Source organism: Rhineura floridana, chromosome 10, assembly GCF_030035675.1.
Source record: "Rhineura floridana isolate rRhiFlo1 chromosome 10, rRhiFlo1.hap2, whole genome shotgun sequence".
NCBI classification, from domain to species: Eukaryota; Metazoa; Chordata; class Lepidosauria; order Squamata; family Rhineuridae; genus Rhineura; species Rhineura floridana.
In genome coordinates this window covers 64214057-64226133 of record NC_084489.1, presented here as the reverse complement: position 1 = coordinate 64226133, position 12077 = coordinate 64214057, and the positions used below count along the sequence as shown (strand labels likewise).

Sequence of the window (12077 nt, the reverse complement as noted above, 5' to 3'; positions counted from 1 at the left end):
TTTTAACTTTTTTGCATCTCAGGGGAAAATGTTTGCTTGAGTGAGTGTCCCTTAGTTGGTGGCAGGGCAGGGTCCGGGAGGTGGTTAAGTGAGAGAGATTATGCTCTGTCTGAGTGGGGGGGAGTTTGCACTTGGTTTGGCATGCAAAGATCTGAGTAGTGGCCTCAGCCTCCCTCCCCACCACCCTTACCAGCGGAGAGACTACCATTGCTATCTTATGAATAAAAATAATTATTCTACTACCTCTGTATGTGTTTGTTTATTTTTAATGTTGTTTTAGGCTACTTAGATGTGCAGCAGCCAAGGCCAGCACCTTGTAGGCGGTTTTTTTTAAAGTAACGGAAATGTAATTGTAGTGATTACTTTGGAGGAAATTGTAATTGTAACAGTAATTACTACTTTTTTGGGCCATGTAACTGTAACTCTAATTTATTACTTTTTAAAAGTAATCTTCCAAGCTCTGCTAAATCTAACAAGAGTGGAACTCACTTGAAGAAAGGATGATAGTACTGGACCACTGTCGGGGTATCCATTTCTGCCTAATGGAAAATCCATTATTTCCCAGATTGCCAACCCCTTTACTCGATCAGCATTTCTCGTGTGGCAGAAACGGCACTCTAAACTATCCCCTATTTTCTCACCTATAACCCCCCAAAGCTCTTATCCAGGCCTAACTGATTGCACCCTTCATGATAGAATTAAACAATTCTTTTTGTACAGGAAGTCCAATCACAGAAGTAAAAATAGACTGATTTGTACTTGTTATGTATTCAAGGATTTGAATATGAAACCAAGCTGCAACTTGCTGGATAAAGAAGATGCACTCATAATTTTATAGATATATATTTGAATTCATTTCCTTTAAGGAAAATAACAAAAGTACCACTACCACAAAACTCTTGTTGATTCCCACTGCAATGAGTCTGTTGAAAACATCTCAGTTCAAACGTCTTCAGAAACTTAAAAGATCTGATCATATCCATATTTACTCAAAAGCAAGTCCCACTAAATTGGGACTTGCTTCCAAGTTACTCTGGACAGGATTTTGAACCAAAAGCAGGTTTTCCAGAGTTCCATTCTACCTCTTTTACTGAAAATCAAAGTATTACAGCCTTTACTCAGCATATTCATCCTTAATTGATCATTTCATTTCAAAAAAAGGAAATTTAACAGACAGAATAAAGCAAAATAAGTACAGGAAATAGAGAGAAACCAAATAAATTCATCAGCAAATAAGAGTCAGAATTTCTTCTTGCTGACTTCCATTCTGTTGTTTACTACTCTCAAAAAGAAAGACAGAGCTGTTAGACCTTTATCATGCTTAAGGAAGTTAAATCTATACCATGAAAGATGGTTTCAAAAAATGAAACATTAGGCAGCAAATAATAATGTGGCAACAATAATTTGGAAACATTTAACACATTTACTGGATTGATTTCAACAGAACCTACTTCTATGTAAGTACTGTTGAATTAAACATAACAATGACCCAAGTTACATTAGTAATCAGCCAACTCTACTCAATGTTAGCTTCAGTTTTTAAATATATTTAATAACTTAAATAGAATATGTTTCTGCTATTTCATGCTTAAGACAGCAGTTTCCATTCTACCCTGCTTACTCCAATACACAGCCTACTTAGTAAAGAGTAGCTCTACTGACTACCCTATAAATTGCATAATACTCTAGTCTTTAAAGCTTCTGTGCAAGCCTCAGAATTAATCAGTATTATACAACAACATTCAAAGTTATTGTTCAGCAACTTTTAGAGAAAGAATAGGTTTAGCTATGAAAACGTTATGAGTGTATGCAGCAAAGGTTTTTGAGCTAAAATGAATTTACATTATTTAATATTCCAAGTGAAAATTTGGGACTGAGTGACTGATTTCCCTACAGTTATTAGAAATCACAAATACAACAATAATTTTAAATGCATGATCATCTCCAACTGTACTCAATGTCTCCTACAGTTTTAGAGGAACAACTGTACAAAAAACATAAAGGCACATAATAAAGCTATCAAAGGAAGGTACATATTGTAATTTTTTCTTGAGTCTCAGAATAGGCACAGTAGATGCTCTCCCGATTAAAAGCAAAAATTAGAAATGCCAGCAACTAGGAACAATTTGCACAAGGAACATAGCAATTTTGCACAGCAAAATGGAAATCTTACTGGAAGTTTTATATAGGTAACCAAGGTTTAGCTTTTTGCATGCTCCAGTTTCAAGTTATATAGTACTCAGGTAATTTGTTTTTCTAAGAAACAGGAGAGCTGAAACTCTTCCAACATAAATTACGATTTTTTAAAAAAAGATCTTCCACAACCTAGTGCCATTCTTCCTCTCTAGTTTGCTGTGAATCAGCTCCACCTAGTCACAGCAAGCTGCTTACTATAAACTTTCATAATGCACTGCATAAGCATTGCTCATTTTTATTTCATGACAGAAGTATCCCTAAAGCTTTTAGCATTATGACAGCTAGGCTGCCTGGGGTAAAGTCCATCCAATAATTTGCAGAAATCCCTTTTGAAGCTTGCCTAGAAGCTAATCAAGTTTCAAGACTGAAGAGCGTAAAAATTAAATTACTGTGGAATATTTGCTTTCTTGGACATATCCAGCAACTCTTACCTTTTTCATTTCTTCAACATAGGCAATCATAGCATCTTCTTTGGGCATATTCCCTAATGCGCTCCATGCATCCCTACAATAAATATACAAATATCTTCAAGACATTCAAAATAAGTTTCCTATAAGGTTTAACTATGGATTCCTCTTAAGTATACATGTATATTATTCCTCTCCTATGATGGTTAATGGGTGAGCAGGGTTTGATTGCTCTAGGATTTCAAAAACACACGGAACTTATTTGACTAGAGACCATTGTAAGGCAAGAGAAATTAATGCACGTGCTTGCAGGCAACAATGCATCTGTCACAGGGATACCAGACTGCAGAACCCCTTGATCCAATTCTGCTTCCTCCAACATATGCAGCATGCATGCACAAGAATGGTGCTAACACTGCACATGCATCAGGTCTATAGCCAATGCTGTATGCACATTGCCATAATCTTTGTTAAGTAATTTTCCACCAGTGGGAGATTAGATTGGAAGGCAGAGACAGTTCACCCAAACTCAGTTTGTAGTTCACTGGTGGACCATAGTCAATGTAGTTCCTTTAAGTTTCTGAAAAGCCATAGTCTGCCGTACCCAAACTCTGGGCAGGCTATTGTCCTTTCACCACTCAAATTCCTCAACAAATCTCACTCTCTCAAAAATATCTTGCCCCTATCTTCTCACTGCTATTCAGTTATTCCCAAATTCTGTCTCACTTCTTTGTCAATCTCTGATCTCTCTACATCCCTCTCATGTCTATTTAGTATAGATTCCACTTCATAGCCTGCACTACGTCCATCTTAAAGAGAAACAGTTGGGAAAGTTGGCAGTACTAGAGTCATCATGACCTGTTTGGCAGACCAAGATATGAGACAGGATGTACATATCAATTCCCCGGGTGACAACAATAGCACACTTGGAGCCTGAATCTCAGAAATGATAGCAGGTTTCAGCTTTAAAAAAGAGAGACTGAGAACACACTACCAGTGACATGACACACATTTATCATCTATCTTTACTGCTATGGCCTTTGTCCATACAGCAGTCAGAACGCTTGTGTACATATAAACTTAAAACATCTCTTCTTGCATATCATATTTACCATTTGTATCTACCAATAGGATCCCAGAATCCAGGTCTTGGACTATTGCAAGGTCCTTGAGTTGCTTGTTTATAAAAGCTATAGAACTTGAGCATCATTTCATTTGTTGGCTGGAAAGAACCTAGAGAAAACAATTGAGAAATGCCATAAAAGACAGTAAATTCTAAACACATAATTTCTGTATGAACTCTAAAAGGGTGGATCTCAACTAGGTTAATTGAACTTAAGTCTTGTTGAAATCAACAGGGCATAACTTAAGGCTTAACATTGCTTACATTTATTTCAATGGGACCTAAGTTCAACTAACTTAAATCTGGATCCAATCTAAAATAAACAGAATACCTATTGCATGACTTTCAGCACCAGACTATTGGGAACTGACTATATCCATAAAAAGGACTAATGTTAAGATTTTGTTTGAGCCACACCAATTTCAAACAAAAAAGCCACACCTCCTGTCTATGTTTATTTTTATATTCAGAAAGGATACTCTAGTGATTAAATTTTCCTTGTGCAAACACATATGGTCACAATCATCAGGTAAAATTATATCATCACTGTTGCAGGTTCTCATAGTAGTGAAAGTAATGTGTCCTGAACAGGAAAAACATGACTGCTGGTATTTCTCATGCTAGCATTATGGTGGAATTGCCTCTACTAAATTACAGCTCCCACATATCCTGTGTTGAAGCCATGTTACAGTAATAAAGAAAGACCCAAAGAAATTCAAAGCTATATCAAGGATCCAAATACCACAGCAGATCCTCCTATGACAAAAAAGCTAAGTGTTTTACTCAACTTGACAAATCTATGGTTAGGATATTCCAGTCAAGCTGTTTCTAGTAGTGTCTGCCATAGGCCCTACTCCCATGGCCACCCCAACACTATTTGCCCTACTGAAACCCAAGTAAAGAGAAAATTTATCCACTGCTTATGCTGCCAATTGAGACCCTCAGTTGATGCTTAGGTCTTCGATTCATCTGCAGGGCCCTTACATATCTCTTCAGTATTAGCACAGCTCCTAATTTCAATTTGATAAATTAAAAAAAAAGATTTTGAAGTTACTATAGGAAGACAGAAAAGTATGTTTTAAAATACACACCATGAAAGATGCCTCTAATTTTCTAATATTAAGTCATAAATATGCTGGGTATGAGTCCAGTAAACTCAAATATCTCACAACAGATACATTTCTGTCTTTCCACATTTCACTTTTCGTCCCAAGAGTGACTTGTGAAAACAATTTCGTGACAAAATTGAATCAAAAAACACCCATGACTCCAAAATGTGTTTTAATTTAAAAAAAAACAAATATAAAACAAAACAGTAGAGCCATAAATTAACTGTCTAAGAAATAGTGATTCTTATTGTTAGAATTAGTTTGTACTGTTGTAAAGGAAAACTTTCTACTTCATAACTTGATAACCGATCTTTCAGCCCTCCACTCAATTATGACAACACCTTTACTTGATCTACATCTGCAAATTAAATGCTTGTTGTTTCAGTGACATGAATTCCTGTACCATGCGACTCCACCAATTTCACAAAAGGGTGGAGTACAAAGTGAAAGAACTTGAAAATCATATAGTTTACACCCATTAGCTGTCATCAAAATCAAGTGGGAACTTAACATGCTCAAGGCAAAAAACCTTCCTTGTTTGCAAAGCTAAGGATAATGTAGTTTTTAAAAATAAATAAATAAATAAAAGCAAGGAAAAAACAACAATTCTGAAGCAGAGTCAGCTGAACATTTCAACCTCTTAAATAGAGATGGAATGGAGGGGTTTCAAGAATTCTTAAGTGTCTCAGACTGACATTTTTTCTTTTTTTTTGCAACTAGGATATTTTAACCCTGTTCTCAGTTCAAGTTTAGCACCTTTTCATTGTAAATACTTATTAAACTCTCAGGATTACACATAAATACAAAACGTTTCGTTTTGGGGAAAGGAATATATGGGAGAGGACCCAATAATGCAAAGGGCAGCCCATCAATCCTACATACACATGTAAGTGTGTATAGTACTGAAATCTGGCTTACTTCAGAGCAATATACAGAATTGCACTGCAAAGACCATTAATTATTACCTGCCCTGGGACCTGCTGGTGAAGGCCAGGAAATGAAAACTATTATTCCCTCAGGAACCGAATACTATTATTCCCTCAGGAACCGGACAGGCCATTAAGATTTTTCTGCAGGGCCCCATGCTTCCATAAGGTGGGGTGGGCAGAGACCTTTAGGAATATAGGACATAGACTGAGTCAAGCCTTTGGTCCATCTACCTCAGTATTGTCTACACCAACAGGCAGTGACTCTCTAGGATTTCAGGCAGGGGTCTACCGGAGATGCCAGGGACTGAACCTGGGACCTTCTGCATGCAAGGCAGATGCTTCATAATAAGGCTTTTCTAGTTGTAGTAGCCCAATACTGAAGTGTATGTTCCTGAGAATGCGTGCCTGGCTCCAAATCTTTCTTTCTAGCGCTAGGTGAAACCTTTTTATTTGCCCTTATACATTTCTGGTATTTTATGCTTTCTTTTTTACCTGTCTCCAAGCTCTTCCCCCTCCTGCTGTTACTGTTTTTAAATTACTGACTACTGCATTTCATTGCTTTTACAGAACTCTTAGGTACTTTGGGATGCAGCCACCTGAGGAGTGGAATATGAATCCTCGAAACAAACAAACAAGCAAAAATGGATGCCAAGGCAGTAAAGGGGTAGAAACACCAAAGATGTCTCACTAATGGGAAAGAATATTCCCTAGCAGATTGTGCTTGGGGCATCCCTGGTTTTTGAAATAGTGATCTGATAGTCCCCTCCTTTATATCTCAGTAAATTTTCAAAAAGAGCAATTGGCTAGTGAATTCACATTCCTTCGGGACGTTCAGGGAGCTTGCTGACAAGAGAAGACCTCTTAGGAAAAAAGGCAAAGGTGTAGAAAAGGAAATAAAGAAAAGATGAGAGCCAGTGTGATGTAATGGTTAGAGTGCTGGATTTGACCAGTGTTCAAATCCCCCCTCAGCCATGAAGCTCACTGGATGAACTTAGGCCAGTCACTGTCTCTCAGGCTAACCTACCTCACATTGTTGTTGTGAGGATGAAATGGAGAATGGGAGAGCCATGCACATCCCTTTGAGCTCCTTGGATATATATTATACAGCAACAAGAGTGGCTGTATACTATAGTCAGCATGGATTTTTCGTGTTCCACAATGTTAAATTGAAAATACCCCCCATGCCATTCTGATCCTTCCCATAAACTCATTTCAAAACAAAACCTTACAGAACTTATAGTCCTTAAATCAGAAACGCTTGCTAAATAACCCTCTAAATTTTCATGGCAACACACAAAACAGAGAGAATCGAGAGTTCAAAGTGTAAAAAGAAAGAGAAAAAACAGACCCCTTTGGGACTTTTTTCTGTCAGAGTTCTCATAATCTGTTGAAATTAATTAAAAATCAGCCATGTTCACAAGTGTACCTATAATCCTATTCTTGACCTTGCCCCATACCCTGATCTCCATCTTCTCCAGTTTAAAAGTTAAAAAATGCCTGGCTGATTTTTAATTAATTTAAGAAATGTTGGCATGACCTCAATGATAATGTTGGGCATGCTCAGTAAGAACCAACTGCCAGTTTTTTTAAAAGCCAGACTCCCAGCTGCTGGGCTTGCCTAATCGGGGCCAGACCCACACCAGACTTTGATTTCACTTGAGACAGTCATGGCTTACCCCAGAGAATCCTGGGAAGTGTAGTTTGTGAAGGGTGCTCACAGGAGACTCATTCCCCTGACACAGCTCCAATAGCCAGAGTGGTTTAACAGTCAGCTGCTCTGATTAAAGCTCTGTGAGGGGAACAGGGCATCTACTAGCAACTCTCACTAACTACACTTCCCATGATACTTTGGGAGAAGCCATGGCTGCCTAAAGTGGAATAAAGGTCTGGTGTGGATGTGGCCAGGGATAGCTTTGGCTTAAATTTGGGTGGGAGGCTACATGTGCCTGCTGTAAAATGAAAAGGTGGAGGAAACCCTGAAAAAGAATGATACTGTTCACAATGTTTTCCTTTTGGAAAATATCTAAATCCCCCTCCCATTCCTGTCCTCCACCTCCCCTCCCTGGCCCTCCCCCAGGTCAGTTTCACCTATCCTAAGCACGATTGCACAGGAGTAAATCCCACTGAAATCAAAAAGCAAGCAAATGATCAAACCTGCCCTCCCCTCCTCCTCACCCCTCCCTCTTATTATTTATTTATTTATTTATTAAATTTATTAGTCGCCCATCTGGCTGGTTGTTCAGCCACTCTGGGCGACATAGAAGATAAAAAACAATACATTAAAATGTTTGAATGTTCAGTGTTGTTCAGCATTCAGTGTTGTTCAATGTTCACACAATTTAGGAAAACTGTAGTTGGAGGTATGATCTTCTGTCGAGATGCAAATGGCCGAAGCAGCTACTCCGGGACTGGAAGGATTTGCTGTGTTGTGCATCTCCTCCAGCAGCAGCAGAAGATGGTTTTCAGTCTTCATATCGAACTTTAACAGAAGGTCCTCCAGCTGAGCCTCCACTCCCAACAGGACTATCCTAGGACTATCACCTGGGAGACCAGGGTTCAAATCCACACACAGCCATGAAGCTCACTGGGTGACCTTGGGCCAGTCGCTGCCTCTCAGCCTCAGAGGAAGGCAAAAGTAAACCACCTCTGAATACCACTTACCATGAAAACCCTACTCATAGGGTCCCCATAAATCAGAATCAACTTGAAAGCAGTCCATTTCATTTTCAAGCATGATTGCATGGGAGTAAATCCCACAGAACTCAATAAGCATGCAAATGATCAAAACTGCCCTCCCCTCCTCCTCCCTCCCATCACCTCTCTTTTGCCCCTTCCCTCACTCTTCATTCACCCCTCCCCTGCCAATCCCCTTCTCCTCCCCTCCCCTCCTTCCCACTCCCACTCCTTCTGCTCCCCTCACCCTCATGGTCAGTTTTACCTATCCTAGTCATGATTGCACAGGAATAAGTCCCACTGAACTCAATAAGCATGCAAATGATCTGACCTGCCTTTCTCCTCCATCCCCTCTCCTCTCCCTTCCTCCTCCTCCCTCTCCTCCCCTCTTCCTTCCTTCTCCCCTGCCCACTCCAGACTTCCCTCCCCATGGTCAGTTTTACCAGTCCTAAGCACGACTGCATGGGAGTAAATCCCACTGAACTCAATAAATATGCAAATGATCAAACCTACCCTCCTCCTCCCCCTCCTCCCTGCTCCTCTCCCCCTCCTCCCCTCTCCATCCCCTGTGGTCAGTTTCATCTATTCTAAGCATGATTGCAGGGGAGTAAATCCCACTGAACTCAATAAGCATGCAAATCCATTCTCAGCAAACTTGCACAGGATCCCAGGGAAATTCACTAATAGGCCTTGCGGTTTAAGAAAGTACCTGTAGCCAACAGATATTTCTGTCAAACTTTAAAAAGCAGGGAAACTGGGCAGCTATAGTGAATGCACCAGGGGAGAAGGAGACCTGACCTCTTCTCTGAGATATTGTACTGCCCTACAAATTTGTCAAAACACAAACACAATTTGGGTTGATCTTTCACAGTTCAATCCACTTCCTGTGTAGCTTGGAAGAATTTGATAACATGTGCCTCTGAGCATATGGTGAGTGGTGGCAATACCTGGAATCAGCCCATATGACAGAAACAAGACATGTGCTGTGCTGATCTTGTTTTAGCAGGAAGCATTCTTAAACCGCAAGATTTTTTGCCTATTAGTGAATAAATGCATATAAATATAAGAGATATATAAACAAACAAATAGATCTTTCCCAGCGGTTACACTAGATGGGGATGGGATGGATACAAGTTCTAAGTGCCAAACCCCAATACAGGAAGATACTATAGTCACACACACACACACACACACACCCCTTTCAGAGTCATTGAAATGGGGTGGTGTTGCCCACTTCCTTGGGGAAGGGGGCTCTTTGTAGAACACAGGCAGCCACACCATCACCTTTCTCTACCCCCCCTTTCTTTACCATTTCCTTACCCCTCCAAAAAACTTACCATTTTTGGGCAGACTCTGAATCACCTTGACAGCTGCCTCAAACCGTGTCTCATGAACCGAGCTGCCGCCTCTGTTCTCCGTTTCCGCCATATCCCGCCTCTTCCCTCACTTGGGCCCGAATTGCGTCGCCCGGAATCGCGTCGTTGTTGCCGCTTCCCTTCGCCAAGAAGTACCCTGTAACCGAGTGAACCCAAGACATAGCGGGGTCTGGCGAAGGAGGTGGTGGTGGTGAAGGGGAGGCGAGGGCCGCGGCTGCCTCCGCCTCCTTTAGCCAGGGAAAGCGAGGGCAAGAAAAGCCCGCCTGAGCCAGTTTTTGCCTTCTGCGACTCTCCTCAAGCCCCACCGCGACGAAATCCTCCCTTCAGCCGAAACTCCCTCGTTCACTCCGTAGGTCCTGATGCCCCCCTAATGGCCTCTCAAAAACTACCATGTGAAGGAGTTGTGGGGGCGACGATGTTCTGTTGGGCCAGATCTCTCATTCACTCTCTCATACGCACTACGTTTCATCTCAATTCTCAGACCGCTGTCAGGAATACTTTCCCCCCCTTATTTTATTTATTTCCTTTATTAATCGCTCCCCGTAAAACATCCCGAAGCGAATTAACAATACAAAATGCATGCCCTCGTTGTTGGTCTTTCTCTGCTCCCCGTACCCACAATTGCCTGTATTGGTCGCAGGCGTAACGGAGGGAAGAAATCAATCTGTAACTAGATCAACCCAAAAATGCACAGTGGGCTGAAGCTCCCACTGAAAACAGTGCACCCGGCTTCGCCCCCAACCTGTCGTCATCACACACAACTCGTCGGTTTATCATTATTGATTTATATAGCTTCAGCTATATACGGGCTGCTGTTGAAAGAAGACGGGTCCCTGCCCCGAGAGGCTTACAATAGAAGACAGACACGAGGGAGGAAGGGGAGGGGGTAAATGGAAAATAATATATCTTTCGGTTATCCGGAGTAGATCCCATAAGGAATTGGGAGTAATTTGCTAGCCTTCTTTCTCTCATAAGTTTACTTATCTATATTTCAAGAACGTGGCCCAGATATTGAACACGTGTGGCCTGATCTTATGAATGCTTGCTTGGAACGTAAGCCCTGTCCCGCTGAGATCAATGGGGTTTGCTCCCAAATAATGATACCTAGGGGGATTAAAGACGTACTGCAATCCTCTGCACCTTTACTCAGAAGTAAGAGCCACTGTGGGCCATACCAGATCACCCTTTAGATTTTGGACTCATCTTCAAAGTGGATGAGAAGTGCCATTAACAATATGCGCTAAAAGAAAAAAGGATTTGGAAGGATAGAGTTAACCTTTTCAACTTTCTTTAGCCAGTCTATTCACGGAGTTTAAACCAGTGAGTTTAAAAGATTGTTATAGAGTAGCTGCTCTAAGTTACTCATGTATAAATTGGTACATCAGTCCTCTGTTACCTTCCACTTTGTCCTGCCTATTCTCAGGCCTATCAGGTCCCTTTTCCCTTCTAAGCGCTTGACGTAACCTGACAAGTACATCGCGCATCCCTCGTGCCCATTTAAGGCTAAACTAATAATTCAAAACATCCCAGCAACTTAATCTACACTCACCCCATCCTCCCTTACAATTTCAAGAGGCTTTTATATCAGCTTTGCAAAGCCAACCTCGGTGATTTCCTGTTCCGACTACACAACAATATACCATCACCCATTATTACTATTCATCTATTATTACACACTCGGGGGGGGGGCTTGCCAATACATACCCGACCCCACTCCCGCAATTGTAGGCCGAACCTGACAGTTGCAAGGAAAACAAAACCAAACCCTCAATTTTCTCTCCTCCAACTTTCTGAAGTAAAACGTCATCTCTAAGCAGACCAAGTGGCTGACGTTACCGAGGAGCGGCCACCTCATTTTCCAATAATAAAAGGTAACAAACCATATAAAGTGTTCCCCGCTTTTACCTTGGGGTGACAGACTTCGCTAACCTTTGTCCAAGGCTCGGGCTCTCCTGTTAATGTATTCCAACAGCAGCTATTAGCTCATTCTTGTCCCGCCTCTTAAGGAGCATGCTGGGAAATGTAGTCCACTGTCTACTTCCTGTCTCTGGCAACCCTACTCTGCCCTGCCATGACAACCTTTAACTGTTTTTACATAGACATAAGAATACACTCTTTCCCCCTCCCCTTTGTTATTTCCATTTTCAAGGAATAAACATATATGCTTTAGACTCCTTTGGGAATAGTAATGATTGATGCTCTATAACTAGAAGCAGAAAATTCAAGTTTTTGTCTATAAATTACTAAATATTTAAAATCACACT

At 40.9% G+C, this 12077-nt stretch overlaps 1 protein-coding gene across 4 annotated transcripts in view; it reads right to left on the bottom strand.

Annotated features, from left to right (window-relative positions):
- The window catches only part of ACBD5 (acyl-CoA binding domain containing 5), a 51884-nt gene extending 40078 nt beyond the window's left edge, over positions 1-11806 (bottom strand). For 3 of the 4 annotated variants that reach the window (XM_061587567.1, XM_061587568.1, XM_061587569.1), the window contains exons 1-4: positions 11719-11806; positions 9775-9949; positions 3716-3836; positions 2628-2700 (exon numbers count right to left, since the gene is read on the bottom strand). In XM_061587567.1, the coding sequence (XP_061443551.1) occupies positions 2628-2700; positions 3716-3836; positions 9775-9865 (285 nt within the window). In that variant the 5' untranslated portion in view covers positions 9866-9949; positions 11719-11806. The remainder of the gene's footprint in view (positions 1-2627; positions 2701-3715; positions 3837-9774; positions 9950-11718) is intronic. The other variant, XM_061587570.1, reaches the window with a different exon arrangement.
- Between the last annotated feature and the right edge of the window lie 271 nt (positions 11807-12077).